Here is a 22974-nt window from a genome sequence, read left to right as displayed (position 1 = left end):
GATGGTACATACGCACTGACGGTCGGTCAAGCTCTGTAACCGGCCTAAGTCTTTACGCACCTTGAGAAAAGCAAACAGGAACACATCTGGAAATTCCACAATACTGCTTCACACAATCACATACCTGATCACACTACTGGAAAGTGATCGGTAAAATTGTCAAAAATATTGCAATTATGCTATTTTGAGGAGGAAATAAAATCATTTATCCATCCATTCATTTTAATCTAGTTTGGAAAATCATTGAAGGCTTACCAAGTTATTCAGTTATAGTTTGTGATAAAATCTAATAACAATGGTTGCAACAAAAGAAGTAATTGTTATTGACATACATTATTTAAAAAAAATTATCTTCTTATTTTCTCTAATATATTTGATTATAGTATAATATTTTCTAAATGAGAATCCTACTCTTTCCAATCCTCTTGGAATAGATTTTCTCAGACTTCACATTCTAAATAGCCCAGTCAACGAAGTGTTATAGAGGGAAAAGTTTGGAAGACAATTTTTGACCCCGCAGTTCTGTTTAGGGTAGTGAGGAGGTAAACATATCAAAAGTCCCCACCCTGTACTAATTGGGTGGGGGTGGTTCAAAGGTATCATTTTTTGGTTTCTCGCATATAACTCGAAAATTATGCATTTTACAGACATTACTATTCAATAGAAAATTAAAGCTTACATAATTTCCTACAATATTGATCCAATATCTTTTTTATATTCCTTCCACTTTTCGAGATATCCGCTCTAAAAGATGTGACATTTTTTATAAAAACACATTTTCCTTCAATTTTTTGTTCTTATAACTTTTTGAATATCGATGGGAAAAATCCATGCTGATCATAACTTTATAGAGCATCGAATTCTCTTCAATTTGATGTATAATTTCACATGTTTACGCACATCCTCAAGACTGTTGCAGCAGCTTCGGTGTTGAGTGTGAGATCTTCAGTTAAGCAAAAATAGACCAATTTACAAAGGAATTTGGAGAGAATGTTTTGAACACAGTTTTTGACTTCGCAGCTTTGTTGGGACCAGTTAGGGGGTGAACATATCAAAAGTCCCCATCTCTACCCCTTGTGCTAAAGGGATAGGGTGGTTTAAAAGTTGAATTTTTCAATGTTTTGCTTACACGCTCAAATCTTGAGAAAGATGTGTTCAACCGACATGACTAACTATTCAGAAATGAAGCTTGATAAATTCTCTACAATATTTGTTCTGTGGTGATTTGTGATATATCCAACAGTTTTCGAGATATACGCTCTTAAAAGTGTAAAATTGCTAAAATAACAGCTTTTAATCCTATTTTTTGATGTTTCAGGGCCAACAACTCTCCAACAAAATGCATAATTTCTGTAAAATGCATAATTTTCGAGTTATATGCGAGAAACCAAAAAATGGTACCTTTGAACCACCCCCACCCCCTTAGCACAGGGGGTAGGAGTGGGGACTTTTGATATGTTTACCTCCTCACTAAACAGAACTGCGGGGTCAAAAATTGTCTTCCAAACTCTTCCCTCTATACCCTTTTTTAAGCATTTATTGCCTGGACTAAAATGTTTGCATTTTGTTTTTGATGTAGATTTGGGAGCTCGCAACAGGCAAATTGAAAGTCTCGTTGACTGGTCACATAAGCAGTGTGAGAGGACTGGCAGTCAGCTCCAGGCATCCGTATCTGTTCAGTTGTGGAGAGGACAGACAAGTCAAGTGCTGGGATTTGGAATACAATAAGGTAAGCAAGTCGGTAAATACATTAGAGTACACATTTCATTTTGCTCAGTTGGAAACTTGTAAGGCCGGCCACTAACGACAGGACAAGTGTGTCGAGCGAGCATGTGTGTGTGAACTGACATTTCTTCCAACGATACACAGCTGTTTGACAGCAGCTTCTAACTTAAAATGAACAACCAATAACAATAAAGTACCACTCGAAAATAAAAAATTATGATTATCGGGGGCACCGAGCTTCGCTTGAAGTACAAAGGCTTAGGCCCGGTTGCACAAAAGCCGCCTGTTAAATTTCAATCATGATTAAATTCCACGAGAACCAATCAGAGACAGGTTTTCCGAGAAAAAGGCTTCTCTATTTAGTTATCGTTGTATTCGATCGGAATTGGAAGTTAACAGACTGTGCAACAGGGTGGTTATAAATGAAATTTTGTACATGTAACTTGATTTAATTTCCTTTTAAATTAACTTTAGTATTTACTTGTGAATTTACCGCTATCAAATTAGTTTTTTTTTGTGAGTGAAGCTATCATGAGTTATCATTGGAAAGGAAATAGGAGCTGCTGAAGAAATATGATTTTCTTCTTCTTCTTCTTCATTTTCATTATATTAATTTAAATGAGCTTCTCATTTAATGTGAATGTGATTTGCTTTGTTGAGGTGATACGCCACTACCACGGCCACTTGAGCGCCGTCTACACACTGACCCTCCACCCGACGATCGACGTGCTGATCACAGCTGGCCGCGACTCGACTGCGCGGGTCTGGGACATGCGCACCAAGGCCAATGTGCACACACTCACCGGCCACACCAACACTGTTGCCAGTGTCATCAGTCAGGCTGCCGAACCCCAGGTAAATCACATCACTACAACTAAAATACTTGTTCCAAAACACTTAGAACTTGTTCGTGCCTAACTTATTCAATCTAAAGGTAGCCACGCTATCAGGAATATCCAAATATAACATATTTTTCTCATGGCCGAATTGCCAAGGTAAAACCAGGAATTTTTTATTCGATTTTATTTTTTAAAAGTAAAAATGCATCTTGTTACAAAATATATTGATTGATTGATTGAGTACTTTATTTATGTAGATTACATATATACAATATATACTGGCTTATACACTTATATACAATAGCTTACAATACAGCAAAATTATAGATGAATTTACATAATATAGACTAAGAAAATAATTAATTGAACTGTATATGATATGAAAAAGCAATTTGTAATATAATAACTAAAGATAATAATTATATTGTTATGCATGTACATAAATTGGCGGAGCTTTGGACATATCAATGTCCATTCTTCGGAAAGAATATTAAAAATATCCTCCCCACTAACTCTCTACCAAAATGTGATATGAGTTAACAGCAGTTCCATGAATGTAACTTATGTCCTGATTAGACGTAAAGTCCATGTACAGAGTACAGAGAGGAATCAGCATTAAACAAAATACTTGTAAAATATAAAAAGGAAGATAATTATTGCGGTTTAGAGTAACAGGAAAAAAATTAATCAGGAAGTAAGTTTGAGTTTTCGCTCGATGCAGTTTATGTAGCTTATCCGACCATAATACACAAGCTATTAGCTTGAAAAATGTTACAGAATCTCATGTCTATGCTTTTATGTAAAGTATAAATTGTACGAAACCCTTCTTTTCATGTGCATTACTGAAGTTTATTCATAGTGATTAACATGTTTTCCAATTTGAGAAATGATATAGGCCTTCTCCATAATTATTCTCGATCCAGTAACTAGTTATTATTCCATAATAATCTTCTATCACTGAGAATAATATCAAAAACGTTCTAGGTTCTCGTGTCTGATTTTTTTAAGTGCAGATGATGCCCACATAAGCTTTTTGTCTGTGGGTGGGTGGGTAATGGAAAGTATGTGGGTGATTTTATGAGATGATCAAACCTTCATGCCACCGACGGGATTCGAACCCGTTGAATGATATGTATAATGATATATCTAGTGAATTCACAATAACTATAGGCAATCGCACGAAAATAGTCCGATGGAAACTGGAACAGATGCCATTGAAAGTGGATCAAGCCGAGGCATTTCATGCATGTAAAATATTATCCACGCCATTTATGAAACTGATTTTATGAGAAATTTACATATTTTATGCTACAATAACATTTTTACATAATAAGTATTTTGTATTTTAAACAATAAGTAGAATTACTTGAATAGAGTTTTCTTCTTTTCTTCGTGATTTTTCGTAATTTTGATGTTTGGTTAACTTTGAACAGATTATTACTGGGAGCCACGACTGTACAATTCGACTGTGGGATCTTGCTGCTGGTAAATCAATGGCTACGTTGACAAATCACAAGAAAAGTGTGCGATCTGTTATTTTCCATCCCACCTTGTAAGTTCAATTATTTTTATTTTCATACACTATTATTATCAATCTTATTAACAAAAATAGGTACCTACTCCTGAAAATATCCTGAGTTGTGTATTCAAGTTGCTTCAAAAATATATATGTTGAAATAATCATGAACTAATATATACAAAGATAAAATTTCCCTTAATATTAATGTATTTAGATAACCAATTTGTTCATAAATCGGTTTACAAATAGTTGATGTGATATCAATGTGAATAATGTAAGAGATATACGATAGATATTAATTAGGCTACAAATAGGTTATCTTTACCCAAAGGTATCTCTATGTATCGAAGGTTATCTTTGACTTTAAATTTACGAACACCCTCAACAATGGCACAAGCTTCTTTCTCTATAGCTGGATGTTGCAGTTCTGTTACTGATAGGGTGCGGGAGAAGAAAGCAACAGGTTTGCCCGATTGTGATAGAGTAGCAGCAATAGCAACTTTTGATGCATTGGTTTCTACAACAAATGGAACTTCTGGGTCAATGGAAAATTCAAACAATAGCTTCAAACAATAAAATGGTAGTTTGATTCAGTGGGAATGTAGTTTGAATTAGAGGCTGTATCTTGTCAGAGAAATTGGGAATAAATTTTGAATAGTGAGAGAACATACCAAGTACTCTTTTCATTGAAGATGCCTTCGTCGACGGGGGGAAGGATTCATTGATTTCAGTCTGTTAGGATCTGGGCGGATAGTCTTGTCCTCAATAATATAGCCAAGGAGATTAATTCTGATTTTGCGAATGAGCTTTTTACCATATTTATTGCCAATTTGTACTTGTGCACAGCACAAGTAAAGTTTTTCAAGTTTCTATCATGCTCTTCTGTTGTAGTTCCACAAATAGTAACGTCATCGAGATAGGCATATATACTTGAGAGATTCTCCTTTTGATTGATATCACAATTACTCGTTGGAAGGCAGCAACCCAGTTTGTCACTTCAAAAGTTTACGTTTAAACTGAGAGTCGGCAAGCTGCTTCAAAAGCCGTTTATATTGTGCCACAATCCCTTATTGGTATCTGGTGATAAGCACTTCCAAGGTCAATAGTACTAAATACAGAATATCTAGCAACCTTTTTAACTACTTCTTCTTTATTCGGTAGAGGGTATGCGTCCAGTGGAGTAAATCAGTTAATTGTCTGGGAGTAATCTATCACCATACGCTTTTATGATTGTCATTGGAAGTTACAAGCACTTGAGCTCTCCATGGGGAGTCACTTGGCTCTATGAATAATGAATAAATGAAAATAATGAATAATCAGTAATGAATTCCGCGTCGGTTTGATTGTAACGTCTTGATTTTACAGCAATGGGTTTGGTATTTGAATTAATGTGCTGAAACAGCGATGCAGGTTTGACTTGAGCAGCGGCAAGACCACATACTTTTAGTGGGTATTTTGTTCCATCAAAAGACTTATACAGACCTGAATGATTAGACAATAAATCATGACCGAGTAATACATCACAGCAGAAATCTTTAAGAACAAGGATAGTCGCATTTTTGTGCTTGTGACCAAGAATTGAGATGTTAATGCTGTGCAAAGGCTAAACATGTACTTTCTACTAGTGATATTTTTCAAAGTTAATGAAAAAACGCTCTAAATTTCATAGATTCAATATTTATCTGTGTCTCTTACACAAAAAAAGTTATAATGAAATGAAGTCTGAACAAATTTAGAAAAAACTTTTTTTTGTGCTTTTGAAGGTTATAACTATAAATATGCGTTTTAGAGGAAAATTTTATAGAACGAAAATTGTAGAGGAAGGTTTTTAAAATATTTTTGTCTTAAAAAAACGGTTGAATATCTTGAACGGTTATTTAAATACAAGCGATATAGCAAAACCCTGAAAATTTGGGCGGCCATCTTGTTTCCGAGGTGTTTGCCTGTGATTTCGACCTATTATCATCACGATCCTTATTATGTTAGACCTAACGAAGAAATTGAGACATCTTCCACGGCTGTTACTCAAAAATGACCACGGAATGACATTTGCGCCCGGACTAAACTGCCAGTGTCAATTATCGCAGCTACTCTAAAATCATTCAAAAATGCCGGTACAGTAGCTTTATTGAGTCCTGGAGGTGATAAATTACAATGCTACAATAAATCTAATATTTCATTTGAGCTTAATGCTTGCAAAGATACAGAAAATGCATCAAATCTAATTCCTAATCAAAAAAACACTTCAGACTCCTCATTATCAGCTGTTAGTATTAGTGGACAAGCATGCTTTTTTTGTGGCAACAAAAAACATTCTCTACTATTTTGCCCAGCTAAAAACGAATTCTGCAAGAAGTGTGGTAAGAAGGGACACTTTGCTCGGGTATGTAACTCAAAATCTTCCGTATTAGAGAAAAAAAGAGAGTTTAGTAATTCGATATTACTAACACCTTCAGTGCAAGCCGAAAAATGTCTTTCAAAGGTTATTATTCCTATTACCATAAACGGAACTGAAAGTCAAGCACTGATCGATACTGGAGCAACTGGCAACTTTATTGACGATACCTATGCAAAAAAACTGAATTTAGAAGTTATACCAGAGATAGGAAAAGTAACTTTAGGCTCAAAACGCTTCACACCACAAATCCGAGGCAAAGTTAACGTGGACTTAACAGTTCAGGGAGAAAGTTATACAACACAACCTTAATGCTTATGCAAGACCTCTGTGAAAATATTATTCTTGGGCACGAATTTATGAACAATTTCTCCAGTATAGAAATACCATTTGGAGGTACTAAGCCACCTCTTACTATTTGCGGAATAACTCAAGCAAAAATTCCTCCTTGCTCCCTTTTTTAACATCTAAAACCCAATTGTCAACCAATTACAACCAAATCTCGCAAATTATCAAAAGATGATGAAGATTTTATTTCCAATGAAATTCAACAATTACTGGAAGATGGCATCATAGAAGAAAGCCACACACCTTGGCGTGCCCAAGCATTTGTTGTTAAACCCGATAACCGAAAAAAAGGATGGTTATAGATTATTCTAGAACTATAAACAAATTCACTGAATTGGACGCCTATCCCATTCCAAATATGGAAGATTTAGTTCGCAAAGTAGCTCAGTATTCCTGGTATAGTACTGTAGATCTGAAATCCGCATATCACCAAGTACCAATCTTACTTGAAGAAAGGCAATACACAGGATTTGAAGCATGTGGGAAACTTTATCAGTTCTGTCGTATTCCTTTTGGTGTCACTAATGGTGTTTCAGCTTTTCAAAGAGTAATCGATTCACTCATACAAAAAGAGAAATTATTTGATACCTATGCTTATTTACATGACGTCATAATTTGTGGAAATTCAAAAGAAGAACATGACACTAATCTTGAACGGTTTCTTGCAGCAGCTTCAAATAACTCACTTACTATAAACCAGGAGAAGAGTAAATTCTGTCAAAAGGAGATACGTTTCCTAGGATTTTTAGTTGGAAACAAATCATTACGTCCAGATCCCGAACGCCTTGAGCCTCTACTTAATATGCCCCCACCTCCTAATCTCAAAACTCTTCAGAGAACTGTGGGCCTCTTCGCACATTACTCTCGATGGATACAAAATTTTTCAAGTAAAATTCATGCCTTGGCACATTGTACGCTCTTCCCTCTTCAAGGAAAGGCCCTTGCAGCTTTTGAAGATCTCAAAAAAGAGGTAGCTGCAGCTGTAATACATGTTTTTGATGAAGGAGGCATTCTCAATGTAGAGACTGATGCCTCAGATTTCTGCATAGCAGCAACACTGTCTTACAATGAACGTCCTGTTGCATACTTTTCACGAATGCTAAACGAAAGTGAAAAACGACACTCATCAGTTGAAAAAGAGGCATATGCCATTGTAGAATCTATTAGGAAGTGGCGTCATTATTTATCTGGTCGTTTATTTCAACTTATTACTGATCAAAAATCTGTTTCATTCATGTTCAGTAGCGCGGCAAGAGGCAAGGTGAAGAACGAAAAAATCATGAGGTGGCGCCTTGAGCTATCTCAATACACCTATGAGATCATTTACCGATCTGGAAAAGAGAACATAACTGCTGACGCTCTTTCTCGAGCATGTGTGATAATGGGATGTATCACATCAAAACAAGACTTGATAAAATATCATCAAGACCTCTGCCACCCCGGCATCACAAGATTTTTTCACTGGACTCAAGCTCATAACCTCCCATACTCGGTAGATGACATCAGAGAAGTCTGCATGGAATGCAAGATCTGCTCAGAGCTGAAGCCAAGATTCAACTGTTTCAAAGGAAAATTTATAAAAGCAACTCGGCCTTTTGAAAGGATCAACATTGACTTCAAAGGACCCCTGCCATCATCAACTAGAAACAAGTACATCCTCACTATTGTGGATGAATATTCGAGATTTCCCTTTGCCTATCCCTGTCGAGACATGTCATCAGAAACAGTAATTCAAAATCTCAATGACTTATTCACCACATACGGCTATCCTTCATACATACACACTGATAGATGGACCAGTTTTCTATCAAAAGATGTCAAAGATTACTTAATGTCCAAGGGTGTAGCTACCAGTTCCACAACACCTTACAACCCTCAAGGTAATGGACAGGTGGAACGCTACAATGGAATAATTTGGAAGACAATCCGTTTAGCCCTACGGTCCAGGAACATGGATACTTCTCACTGGGAAAATGTACTCTTAGAATCACTAAGCAGCATTCGCTCGCTTCTCTGCACGACCATCAATTGCACACCTCACGAGCGAATATTCATTCATCCTCGTAATCCCACGTCTATGACAAACTTGCCATCCTGGCTGATCAACGCCAAGGAGGCATGGATGAAGACATTTGTAAGAAGCAGTAAGCATGATTCTGAAGTTGAAAAGGTAGGAATTATTCATTTGAACCCTCATGTCGCTCAAGTAAGGCTTTCTGATGGAAGAGAAGTTTCTGTCAACATTCGTAGATTGGCCCCGGTAGGTTCCACTACTGGGAGGGAAGAAAGATATGATAATCATATGTCATGAATCAGTTGTTTAAATTATTCTAAATCATCAGAAAGTTTGTTATTTTATCTCAGTTTATTTTAGTCAATAAAAGCCATTATTCTAGCTCTTCAATGGTCTCTATTTATTACACATAGTAACCTTTTATTCCACATTTCTTACAAAATATAGTTAAATATATATATATATGCATACATAGGCCAAAATTAGAAAAAAAAACATAATTTTACACTTAATATTTCAAATACTAATAGAATTTAGAACGTTCTGGAGCCACTGACACGCATCTTCTCCAGCATCATGGAGGGCTGACAGCCCTCCATGATAGGAGTGTTGTGGACACTCAGATATTAGGTGGTTCATTGATTGGATTTGTCCACATTGGCACAGAGGATCAGATGTGTATCCCCATGCTGTCATCAGCTCAGCACACCTTCCCACCTGAGCCCTGAACCGGTTAAGGCCACACCACTCTCTATGTCTCAGCTGGGTGCCAGGAACAATGTCATTATGGTCATCCACAAGGCCTTTGTTTCTGACCTCTCCCTGCAACCATCTCAGTCTCCATAACTCCCTTGCACTTCTAATCTCCTCTTGCTCGTCAAGTCTCAAGTATCTTCTTGACTTGAGGCGCCTTGGTGGAGGGTTAGCCAAATCTCTAGAGACTGGGAGATCCTCATGAATGTGTTGCAACTGGGAAATGAACTTGTTCTTCTTCTCCAACCTTCTGAGATCTGGAGGCATGATGTTACTAAGCACAGGCACCACTCAGTCTCTGTTGGTCTCAATGTCCCACTAATCTTCCTCATAGTTTCATTGAAAAATGTATCAATTTTCTCAACATGTCTGCTGCGAGCCCAGACAGAAGAGCAGTACTCCCCTGTACTGTACAGAAGTGCAAGACTTGATGTTCGAAGGGCATTCATGTCACAACCCCAGGTTGTTCCCGCAAGTTTGCTGATGATATTTAGCCTTGTCTTCAGTTTATCTCTCAACCCCTGCAGATGTTGTCGATATGTGAGGGATCTATCAAGTCTGACTCCTAGGTAACGGGGAGCTTCCTGATGAGATATTCTTTTGCCACATAACCTGAGATCAATTGTCTTTTTTGCATGCTGGTTACTGAGATGGGATATTGTTGAGACAGTTTTGGACGGGTTTGGCTTCAAGAACCACTGCTGGAAGTATTCTGCCATTAACTCTAAGTCCTCATTCAACACAATTTGGAGCTGTTCAAAATTTCGACCTTGAGTAACAAGCCCAATGTCATCGGCATAAATAAACTTGCGTGATTGAGTAACAGGCAGGTCTGCAGTGTAAACATTGAACAAAATTGGTGAAAGAGCCGATCCTTGAGGTAAACCATTTTGTAATCTTCTTATAGTGCTGAGTTTACCATAAAGAGACACTCTGCATGTACGGTCTCTCAAAATAGCTCCAATGAGATTGACGGTTGTCTTGCATTTCAGGATCCTTGCTAACTTCAGAAGAAGACCAGATCTCCACACTGTGTCATATGCTGCACTAAGGTCCAGAAATACGGCTCCTGATTTGAGGTTTCTCTCAAACCCATGCTCAATGTAAGTTGTGAGCCCCAATACTTGTTCCTCACAACTCCTACCCTCCCTGAAACCAGCCTGCTCCTCTGGCAAACACTCATCCGTTCTGCTCCCGACTCTTGTCAGCAGGACTCGTTCAAAAAGTTTGTACACAACTGACAACAGGGCTATTGGTCTATAGCTTTTTGGGTCTCTTTGATCTTTTCCTGGCTTCAATACTGCTACGACCTTTGTTTGTTTCCAGGATTTGGGGAGCTCAGCTCTAACCATTACTTCAGAAAAATACTTTGAGAGCCACATTATAGCTTTTGGTCCCAAATTCTTATAGTTTAATGTAGTTCTGTAGTTTCTGCTTCATTTGAGCTTTCAGCTTTGGGGGCACATCTATATCACTATTTTCCTGGAAGATGTCGGCTATTTGATCAGGAGTCACATCCGCTCTTTTTATGGATCTTGTGTTCCCACTCAGCTTTCGGAGTAAACTCCATGATTTTCTGCTGGAGTGAGTGAAATCCAGACTCTGCATGGCTTCCATCCAACGATTGCGTCTTCCTTCATCCAAATTTTTTATCAGGCTATTGTCAAGCTCATCAGTTGGTGAAACTTTATATTCAGCCAGTAAACCATCACATTCTGCATTCCAACATGGGACATAATTCTTTCTATGGCCTCTTGGGATAGATCTCTTTGCAGCCATGAAAAGCAGTCTACTGAACCTTCCATAGTGTGGTATGTTAATAGTGATTCTGGATACTGTTTTTTCCACTTCTTCAGTAAACTTTTCCCAAACTGCCTTACGGAGATTCCACCTTGGGAGTTGAGGATTTTGTACACATGGCAACCTCATGCCAATCTCTAAAACCACCATGCTATGTTGACTTCTAGGGAATCTTGATTCAACTGATCTTGTCACATGCAAAGGTCTACCTTCCCTATTACATGACACGAAGCACAGATCTGGAGTGGTAGAAGTTCCCAATCTGGCAGAATGAAAAGTGCTGCCTTGTTTAGCATCATATTCCAAGTGACAATCATTTACTTCAGCCCATCGAATCAGACTCTCACCATCCCTATTTTCAGTTCTGTAGCCCCACAGAGGGCTATGAGAGTTGAAATGGCCAGCATATATGCACGGATGTGCAGCATGAGGGAGGGCAGGGTTCTCCCATTCTTCCCCAGGGGGTTTGTACACATTGAATATACTCAGCCCTCCGTATGCTATGCCTATGGCATGACTATTTCCATTTAAACCTCTACAATTAGAAGCAATATTCGATTTAACAAATGTGGCGATTCCATGCTTATCATGATTTAAACTGTTAACAAGTGTATAGCCTGGAATCTTCAGCTTGTTATTCATATTCGCTGCTACATGTGTTTCTTGAATCAGTATAATGTCAATTTTGAGATCTTTACTCATTTTTCCACAAATTTCTCCTTTAGCTCTTGTCATGACCTCAATATTAAGTTGTGCTATTCTAAGTAAGTAACTATCTGGATTGCCCTGAAAAGGACTTTGGCCTATGTAGCCGGGAGACATTACTGGAATGTGTCCAGCTTGCAAAAAAATAAGCTTCAAATTGATTTCAAAATCCACTCAATATCTTTAATGTACAATTACTCACATTAAAATTAAGAGCAGTACTTTAAAACACAAGGCAGAAACGTTGAAAAACATCAATACCTACTTCCCATCTCCATAAAACATTTTGAGGTTAGAAAATATTCTTAGACTTGCCTTTAAAATTTCTTCATGAGAATTCACTTTTAAAAAAAGCTTTTTGTTTTCAAACCTTTAGAAATAGTTGACATCAAATAATATAAGGCATAAAACTATCCAAAAAGGGAATTGAAAATAAAATTATGTTAAAACTAGGACTTTGAAAATTTTCATCTCCGTTGCTGAGGAGATGTTTTTTCGTTTTTTTTAAATATAGTCATCATTTCGTAAAATAATATAGATTGAGAGGACTATCATCTCAGCTCCCATGTATTTGTCAATTATAAGGGTGGTTGAAATGTCCGAGAACGGTTCAATATCTCATACACAAAGGTAATATGACGGTGGGTCTGATTGGGGATTCTACACAAATTGAAAAATACTACTCTACTGTGACTTAAAAAATCTGGTCCGCCATCTTGGATCCACCATTTTCAATGTAACTTTTTTTTTTTAATAGGAAGGTGGTCATGCGATACATTATCTATCTATAAATCATTATAATTCATACAAATCTATAAATTTATCTATAACCGCACTTTTAAATTAATCTTGAGAACGATCTTAGCTTAGTATTGATTAATAATGTGAATATCTTCGAACCGGTTTGAGATATCGATGTGCGGGTTTCACCATTCATTTTGTCTCGAAATTCAGTATCGAAATCATGTTCCGCATGCTAACCTTTCCATTAAAAAAATAATAAATTCAAAATGGCGGTTCCAAGATGGCTGATCAGATTTTTAAAGTCACAGTAAAGTAGTATTTTTAATGTGTATAGGATTCTCAATCACACCCACCTAGGAATCAAATTTGGTTTATGAGATATCAAGCCGTTCTCATATTTTTTTCTTTCCTTTCTGCTTTGAATGTTATTGATTAATAATGTGAATATCTTCGAAAAGGTTTGAGATATCGATGTGCGGTCATCGCCATTATTTTTTCTTAAAATTCCGTATCGAAATCATGTATCATATGATTACTTTCCTATTTTGAAAAATAAAGTTACATTCAAAATGGCTGATCCAAGATGGCAGACCAGATTTTTAAATTTATAGTAAAGTAGTATTTTCAATTTGAGAAGGATCCCCAATCACATCCACCGTCAAAATACCTTTGACTATGAGATATTAAGCCGTTCTCGGATATTTCTCCCACTCTGTATATTATTATTATTATAACTTGATGTTTTCCAGATACATGTTCGCATCTGCTAGTCCCGACAATATAAAACAGTGGAAATGTCCTGAGGGCAAATTCATCCAGAACCTGGCGGGTCACAATGCAATAGTCAATTGTTTGGCTGTGAATCCGGAGGGAGTTCTTGTCTCGGGAGCAGACAATGGTACACTCCATTGCTGGGACTGGCGAACAGGATACAACTTCCAAAGACTACAGGTAAATATTGAAAACACAAGTCAACAAAGAATAGCTGTGTTTTATTCAATAATTAAACTCAATCACTCAATTTGACAGATTTGTTCAAGTATTTAATAACTGTAATTGTTATAAAACTGATTTAATGGTGAGAGAAATTATTAATCTAAAGCAATAATAATAGTGATGGAATCCAAAGACAAAATAATTAGCCGGTCTGCTGACTTTTACCACAGACCTCAGACTGTCTGTGCTTCCGGGAACACTATTTTGGTCTGGTCTTGAAGTGTGTAGCGCTGTCTTCAGGCGGCAGACGGTCTCCAGTAGCTCATCGGAAACTTAAATTACCGAAAAATGAAGATAGAAAAATTGTGATTTCAGATTCGGATTCAGTGCCCTCAAATTAATAAATGGTTCGCGAGTAGTCAAAAATAATCAAAATTGAGGATTTTTTCAATTGCATACAATAATCATTAAATTACTATAAGGTTAACAGATTTCTTGCTTCACTACAAGTTATAGAAGTGGGCTAATCAATATTAGCCTATGCCTTTACAATTCATCACTCTTTTCATTAATTTTTTATCATTGACCGGCAGGCCACCCGTGCTTTGCTACGGGAATTGCGAGGTAGATTATTTTTTAGAGATATTTATAATCCAAATTCAATCAAATCGTTTTAATCGTGTCTCGGATTCACCATGCAATCAAAAGTTGCTTGCTGAATAGAACTGGATTAATAGATCAATTATACAGTTTCGTCACTGTCATAGAACATTATATCCGGAAAGATGCTTTCCCTACATGAAAATTTTAACATATATGTCATGGGAGACGGAAAGAAAAATGTACATTATAGGAGCCGAACTACACCTAGCTATAGGCCTATTCCAAGTTACATTCAAATACATTCCTATAATGCTTAGTTAGCCAGGAATTTTATTTTAGATGAAAGAAAGATCCTCTTATTGATTCTTGTGATATTTAGTCTTCATTAGGAGTTAACAGAGTCATGTGCAACTGGGTGTAAGTCTCTGAAGGCCATGGCTGTGTACAAACAAAGAGCAACAGGGGAACCAATTCAGCAGAAGCTGGAGAAATAGTCGCATTTCTATAATGAGAGTATTCACATAATATAACAGCTGGGATAAAATGCAAAAATCTGGTGTGGCGCACTCACACAACTTTCCTTGCCGTTATGAAAATTTATCACCTGACGCTAGTGTTCACGCGCATCTAAAAAGTCTACTATTCAAAGATCTAAGCCAGCTGGTGACAAGACAAAAACGCTGGATACACACGAGATCTGCTATCACTTCATAGTGAATGATTTAATAGAATCAACAGTTGCCAAACAGTTTGCAATTGAATAATCACATTTTCTCAAATTTCAAGCTTATTTCAAATTCTAGGTGAAAATTTTAATGAACATTAATTGTTGAGATATTCATGCTCAATCTTTTCCAAAATTTAAATTTAAAATTTGTTGTTTAAATTTTATTTGAAGCCTGATAATTGGAAATCTAAAATCAAACTTTGCATAGATGGGGCGGAGCTCCTGGAATTTTTACAGGTATGGGACTTATGGCAGTTGATAGAGCTTATCAATGACTATTTTAGGTATAAATTTGATCAAAATCGTTGGAGCCGTTTTCAAGAAAATCGCGAAAAACTTTGTTTTCGACAACATTTTCGCCATTTTAGCCGCCGTCTTGAATTGCATTAAATCGAAATTGTTCGTGTCGGATCCTTATATTGTAAGGACCTTAAGTTCCGAATTTCATGTCATTCCGTTGATTGGGAGATGAGATATCGTGTACACAGACGCACGCACACACACACACACACACACACACACACACACACACACACACACACACATACAGACCAATACCCAAAAACCACTCTTTTGGACTCAGGGTACCTTGAAACGTATAGAAATTTAGAAATCGGGGTACCTTAATTTTTTCCGGAAAGCAATACTTTCCTTACCTATGGTAATAGGGCAAGGAAAGTAAAAATGGCATAAATAATATTGAAACAGGTGTGATCATTAATATAATGTTCTTCATCTGATCTAATGTGAATAAATTATAGTACATTTCACATACATGTGTCAGCATTGTTTGAATGTGGATCATTGATGCTATTGATAGTTTGAAGTGAAAATCAACAAGTCATGCATATTCTCCATTATTTTTATCGAAAGCTTCCTTCTATTTTCTTTGGTGAAACAATCAATTTTTGTGGATAATTGATTCAGGGGAAAAGCGCCTTACTTCTATAAAAGATAGAAGAAAAGATAAAGATAGAAGATAGTAGAAAAGATATTTCTACATTTGGGAAAGCAACAAAAGCTATTTGGTCGTTTTAATAAACAACCCTTTTGTTTTCCCAAGTGAATTTCGACCGAATTTCCTCATTCTTTACACACAGATTCTGTCACGGACACTTTTGAAGTTTTAAAAAGATCTTCCATATATATCATACTGAATAATCCAAATTTCATCGAAATTGTTTAAGCATTTTCCGAGATCTGTCGAATAAACAAACACAAGTAGTATTGATAGAATCGGATCAATTGATGAAAGCAACTCCCGTCATAAAATTTTGTTTCATGAAACATTGGATGAAAATTATCTATACCCTCAAGAATGGCTCCGATTGAAGCAGCAGTGCCCAATCAAGTTTTTGCACAATAAATTTATTTCAAGTTCTTTAGCTTCTACCTAATGAAGTAACAGAACTCAAATCTTGTTTAGAAACCATCCTCAACTTAGGCCAACCTGACAGAATTAAAAATCAATTTAGTTGCCAAATTCAACCGTAACAACTGTTACGAAAAGGAGGTACTCTCTCTAGATTATAGTTCTACTAACATATAGTATGAACCTTTAAATTGTTATATTTAAGAGATGGGAAAAATAACAATATATATGCTAAAAGACGGACTTCAAACCCTTAAAAACCATCCTTAGAGTTGAAATACAGAGTGACTCTTAATTATGGTAAAATAATTTAATACGTGATAGTAGAGGTAAAAATAAGAAAAAAAATCTTATAAACATATATCCATAAACGCTTCATTGGCGAGCTATAAAGAGTGAAAGTTTTTGTCCGGAATTCAGTTCCTCTGATGAAATACACCGATGCTGAATTGCTTGGGGACTAGTTTTTGAAAAACTTATGCTGGATTCATATGGAAAAATTGAATAAAACTAGTCTGGAAGCTGTAGTGTGAGTAGTTTTTGAGAAAAAAGTTGAAATATGCAAAAAATCGAAGTAGAAAACACAGACTTTTACGTTTGATGCCCAATAACTTTCTTTAATGACCAGTAAACAAATATTTTTTCGCAATAACAATTGTAGAGAATTTAATTCTGAAAAGAATTATGTAAGCTGTGTAAACTAAATTTGATTAAAAGTTGAATAAAATGTATTCTTATGTAGTACATTACACCACAAAAATTTGCTGTTTTATGAGGAGAGAACTAATAACTCATAGGTTGTAGCTGATTGCAAATAAAATATTCGGTTTTTTATGTAAAGCTTTATTTTTATATGAAAGTAACATATCTAAATGACATTATACTTATACCAAAAGACTAAAGATGATGTTCAAAGTGACCTCCGTTGTTCTGAATGCATTATGTTCAGACGTCTTCTCATCGATTGTCGGACCCGTTCAAATATTCCAGGAATCTGCTTTATCATTCCTATTCCGTTCAAAATCCTTAATCAGAGTATTGTATACTAAGGTTTTCAAGTGTCCCCAAAGATAGAAATCCATAAGATTTAAGTCTGGTCACCAAGCTGGCCATGGTACTGGCCCACCGCGGCCTATCCATTGATTTGAAAAGCTGTGATTCAGGTGTTCACGAACAGCAACACTGGAAGTGGGCTGGAGCTCCATCATGCATAATCCAAATGTTTTGGCACAACTGAAGAGGTACATCTTCAAATAAGATAAATAGCTTCTCTCTCAAAAAGTAAGTAGATTATGCCATTAAGCCTGGGAGAAAGCAGGAACAGAAGTAGATGATCTCCTATGATTCCTGCTCAAATGTTTACTGAAAACTGATGTTGTGGACGATTAGGATTGATGGCATGAGGATTCTCATCTGCCCAAATATGTTGGTTGTAGACGTTAACGATAGCTGTTCTTGTAAAGTGTGCCTTGTCGGTAAATAAAACGGTTGTTAAAAAGTTTGGGTTAACAAGTTTTTCTAAAAACCATCGGCAAATACCAGCACTGGGAATACAGTCTCGTGGCAATAGAGTATGAACTTTCTGGAGGTAGTATGGATGTAATTGTTGCTCTTTTAGTATCCTCCAAATAATAGATTGATTGACATTAAACTGCACTGACAATTCTCTCGTGCTCTTCTCTGGATGTTCATAAATTTCATTAATAACTTGTTCTTCTAACTCAACAGTCATAGTAGATCGGGGTCTGCCTGCATAAATGTGCTCTTTGGATATCAAAGAACCTGTTTCAGACAGACGTTAATGAATAGTGGCAAAAAACCTTGAACTTGGACATACTCGGTTAGGAAAGTTCTCTTGATAAAAACGTCTTGCTTCAGTACTATTACAGTAGTGTCCCATTCCATACATTAAATGCATGTCAGCTAATTCGGAGTATGAATAATGTCTAAAATTACATGCCATTTTTTAAAAAGTTAACACTTAAGTCAAAATCAAAGTGAAATGGTTACAAATAACTGGTTAATATATTAAACAAAAAACACAGCGCGGTTACAGAAGGTCTAACTTGTTTGTTGTTTTGTTCAACAGTGAGCTAAAATATTTCTGAAAATAATTTTCAGCTGATAATTTCCTTCAAATATTTTCTTATTTAAAACAAAATAAATCAGCTGTTTTGAAACAGCTGTTATTAAAATCCATGTTTTATTGCAATCAGCTACAACCTATGAGTTATTAGTTCTCTCCTCATAAAACAGCAATTTTTTGTTGTGTATGTACTAAATAAGAATACATTTTTTTCAACTTTAGTTTACACAGCTTACATGATTCTTTTCAGAATTGAATTCTCTGCAATTTTTATTGCGAAAAATTATTTGTTTACTGGTCATTAAAGAAAGTTATTGGGCATCAAACGTGGAAGTCTGTGTTTTCTACTTCGATTTTTTGCATATTTCAACTTTTTTCTCAAAAATTACTCACACTACAGCTTCCAGACTAGTTTTATTCAATTTTTCAGATATTTTTCCATATGAATCCAGCATAAGTTTTACAAAAACCAGTCCCCAAACAATTTAGCATCGGTGTATTTCACCAGATGAACTGAATTCCAGGCGAAATCTTTCACCCTGTATAGCTCGCTAATGAAGCGTTTATGGATATATGTTTATAAGAACTTTTTTTCTTATTTTTACCTCTACTATCACGTATTGAATTATTTTACCATAATTATGAATCAACCTGTATATCGCCAAAAGATTTCTAGTGGGACCTATAAGAAAGCTATACTCCAAGTTTTCTTCCATCCAGTAGTTTTTCAGAAATTGTGATCAGTGAGTGAGTGAGTAAGTCAGTGAGTCAAATAAGAATTTTATAAGTATAGATCTCATCTAAATTTTCTAGCCAATTTAAATAGAGAACTCAAATAGTAATATTCATAAGGTACTTCATGCTTGTCCGGTCTGAGGTCTGGTCTTGGAGTGTGTAGAGCCGTCCCAGACGGTTTGCCGTTTGCCAAACGGTCTTGGTCTGAGGTCTGGACTGGAAGTGTGTAGGGGGCTTAAGATATAAATCCTTGTTAACTCAGCAATTCGGATTTCTTGGCCGTACTGGATAACCTCTTTAACAATTCAGATAATTATTTTCAAGTAATGTATACGTACAATATTAATATACTATTACAATTTTGATTATAAATTGAATAATATTTTAATTTATTAGTTTATATTATTGTTCATTAGTATGTATGTATCATATAACCTCCAAAACGTTTGATCGAAGCCTTTCGCTGTTAAGACGTAACAAAGTATGATGACATGTTTAGCATGTGATATCGTTAGTGGCCAGCACTAGTTGCTCCAATAGAGAGTAGCCATTTTCAGTTGCTCGAACAGAGTACTTCGAGTGTGACACATTTTTGTTGGGATGCATGTTGAATTAGATCAAATTTACTTCAAAATTGAATATTAATTCAAACTAGGCCCACAAACAACCAACATTTCTAACCCTACAAGACTAACATATTCCGTTTAGTTTGACTTATTATTAATGAGGAAAAATGCATATGTTTTCCAGGCACCAGTACAACCAGGATCAATGGATAGTGAATCTGGCATATTCTCAATGACATTTGATCAGAGTGGAAGTAGGCTGATTACTACCGAAGCTGATAAAACCATCAAGATCTACAAAGAAGATGACACTGCTGTCAGTATAAATTATTATCTTTTATCTTATTTCATGACATTTGTGGTTTATTTGCAAATGTCATTATTAGATTGAGCTGTATGAATTATATCCAACTAGTAGTTCTGTGAACAGTAGACCTCACGCAGTATTCTAATCCACAAGTACCCGATTGAAACTATAGACCTTATGTAAATACAGCAATAGACTGGCTTCTCCACACATATCTATGTAATCACTTGTCAGCTGATTTATGATGAATAATTCCATAGTCTGATTTTCACTCTAATATTGGCGTATGAAGGAGGCTCCTTTTTCCTTTTTGACCGAGCGAAGTGAGGTCTAAGAATCGAGTCGACGGTTTGGCATTTCTCTTAATGTTTAAATGTTTGAATGTTTATATGTTTATAGGATAATATTATCCTTGAAATGCAAAATTTCCAAAAAACCTTGTATATACGTCGACGCGCAATTAAAAAAGGAACATACCTGTCAAATTTCATGAAAATCTATTACTGCGTTTCGCCGTAAATGCGCAACATATGAACATTTAAACATTAAGGGCCGTTTGCACAGTATAGATTGCTAAACTCGATTAAGTTAATCGAGTTTAAGTTAATCTGAAAGTTTAAACTTGAATTGGTTTTCTCAGTGCACTTTCTAATCCAGTTTAAGTTAAACTAGTTTAGCGTTAAGTTGGTAATAGAATGTCATCGTTTATAATATCAGGAAGACTGAATTTTACAGGAAATTTGTTATTTGTTTACAAACCATCAGTAAATTGAGGTTATGTAGCTACTATTTTTGTATTTTCTTGTTCTTGTTCAAAATCCACAGAGCTGTAAGCTGTACGGTAATAAAAGAGAAAAGCGATCAAGAAATTCTTTAAAAACTTATGTTTAGTTGTCACCAGAAAATATATTTTAGAATGTAAGATAAAAAAGTTATTTTGTTACGCTTGAATCTACTTCGGTCTTCCTCGTTCATTATAAATCTTTCGAAAGCAATATATCTCAGTTATGTGTTATTAAAAACATGTTTTCTAATCAAAGACCACTGATAAAAATTGTCTCAATTTCTATCAAGTGGTTTATTCAAACAAATTCTAAATTGGCAGTTGCTGTACTCAAGCAAAACCGTTAAAAAAATTCTCTATCATCGCAGAAATTTTAATTAGCCTATTTGTTTGTTGCCCAATTTTTCTCAGTTTCAAAATTTCTTCGCAGTTATCTTTATCAATCGCATTCATTAAAGATTCACTATAAACTAAAAAATATTATCGTCTACAGAAGCATTAAAAACAAACATCAAAAAATAATTTACTATTAGCTGTTCCCCCATCAAATTTTACAGATGTCTAGTTAATCCAAATTATTTGGTTTAAACCTCGTGTTTTGGAGGTTTAAACTTTCCCAGAGTTTAAACTCAATACAGAGTTTAAACTGATACTGCGCAAACGGAATTTTAGTTTAAACCCAAAAAAATCCAGATTTGGTTTAAGCTTTAGCTTAAACTTACACTGTGCAAACGGCCCTTAAACATTTAAACATTTTAACATTTAAACATTTAAACATTTAAACATTCAAACATGTCGACTTGAATCTTAGACCTCACTTCGCTCGGTCAAATATATACTAAATATTATCTAAATTTGGGAGGGAAGTAGTACAAGGAGTATCCTTGGTTATTCTCTTCCGATCAGTGCTTCCTTTTATAAAATACCGCAATAAAGAAAATAAAATAGATGAATACTATACATTGGCTTCAATATGAAAATATTCATATTTATTAATAATTTTAGAACGTTCGTGACAGGAGTTCGCGATTTCTCTCATCTGATTTCCCTAATGATCAAACTTTAATCGTAATTTTGACAAGTGATAGAGTATATTAACAGTCTAATTTTAATGGATTTCAACATAATATTTTAGCATAGACCGACAATAAACACTTTCAATAATTTGGTATTGGAGATTTTGAAGATAACTTAGATTTACAAATTTTTTACTGTATCCTCAGAAGACATCACTTGATCACAGTAGGATATCTCTGTGAATGTGTGTTAGTATTCATTCCGAAATTACGATGCATTTACCACTCCTCGTACAAAACAATCCGTTGAGTATTCGTCAATTGACAGTATATTGCCAATAAATCAATAATTACACTGTATTCAACACTTCCGTCTTTCATAAAGAAGATTATAAATGAATTTTTATGCAAATACACCGAATTATATTTCTATATTGTTGACAAAATATATCATATCAACCTCTCATCCATCAAATAATTATGATTTTGGTTGAAATGAACCTTATGATTGATATTACTATTTTCCATATTATGTTGTATCATTCTACTACAAGATGTTATAAATGTTTGACTTGTATATTTTTTTTATGTTTAGACTGAAGAAAGTCATCCAGTCCATTGGCGCCCCGACATTCTAAAGAGGAGGAAATACTAGGAAAAATCGTTTGACGTTTTCCTGCATTCAGCTCAAACTGCATCAGCTGCTCTTGAAGCTTGTCAACCCTCCAGAGAAACCAGTCTCTGCATTTGAAAATATCTCTCTGAATTCGATCTTCGTCTCTCATTTTTTATTTAAGATCTCTGAACTGAAATACTTTTTGTATTATACCTTTAAAATCCTTTATCAGCATCATGAATATTCTCATTTCTCTCAAGTGGCATGTACCATACCTATTACCCATGCTTCATTTTTTTCTACAATGTAATACAGTATTTTGGCTAGCGTATTTCGATTTCAGCTGCTCAATTGAAAGTGATTATATGAATGAAATGCCTGACA

General features: G+C 35.5%; 1 protein-coding gene across 4 annotated transcripts in view; it reads left to right on the top strand.

Annotated features, from left to right (window-relative positions):
- LOC111062098 (pleiotropic regulator 1-like) overlaps positions 1-22974 on the top strand; it is a 32967-nt gene extending 9993 nt beyond the window's left edge. For all 4 annotated transcript variants that reach the window (XM_039432712.1, XM_039432710.1, XM_039432711.1 and 1 more), the window contains 6 exons: positions 1580-1729; positions 2386-2580; positions 3998-4116; positions 13592-13793; positions 20052-20183; positions 22570-22974. In XM_039432712.1, coding sequence (XP_039288646.1) covers positions 1580-1729; positions 2386-2580; positions 3998-4116; positions 13592-13793; positions 20052-20183; positions 22570-22629 — 858 coding nt within the window. In that variant the 3' untranslated portion in view covers positions 22630-22974. The remainder of the gene's footprint in view (positions 1-1579; positions 1730-2385; positions 2581-3997; positions 4117-13591; positions 13794-20051; positions 20184-22569) is intronic.

Source organism: Nilaparvata lugens, chromosome 7 (assembly GCF_014356525.2).
Source record: "Nilaparvata lugens isolate BPH chromosome 7, ASM1435652v1, whole genome shotgun sequence".
Classification (NCBI taxonomy): domain Eukaryota; kingdom Metazoa; phylum Arthropoda; class Insecta; order Hemiptera; family Delphacidae; genus Nilaparvata; species Nilaparvata lugens.
The sequence above is the reverse complement of the archived record's forward strand: the minus strand, read 5'-3'. Positions and strand labels throughout refer to the sequence as shown.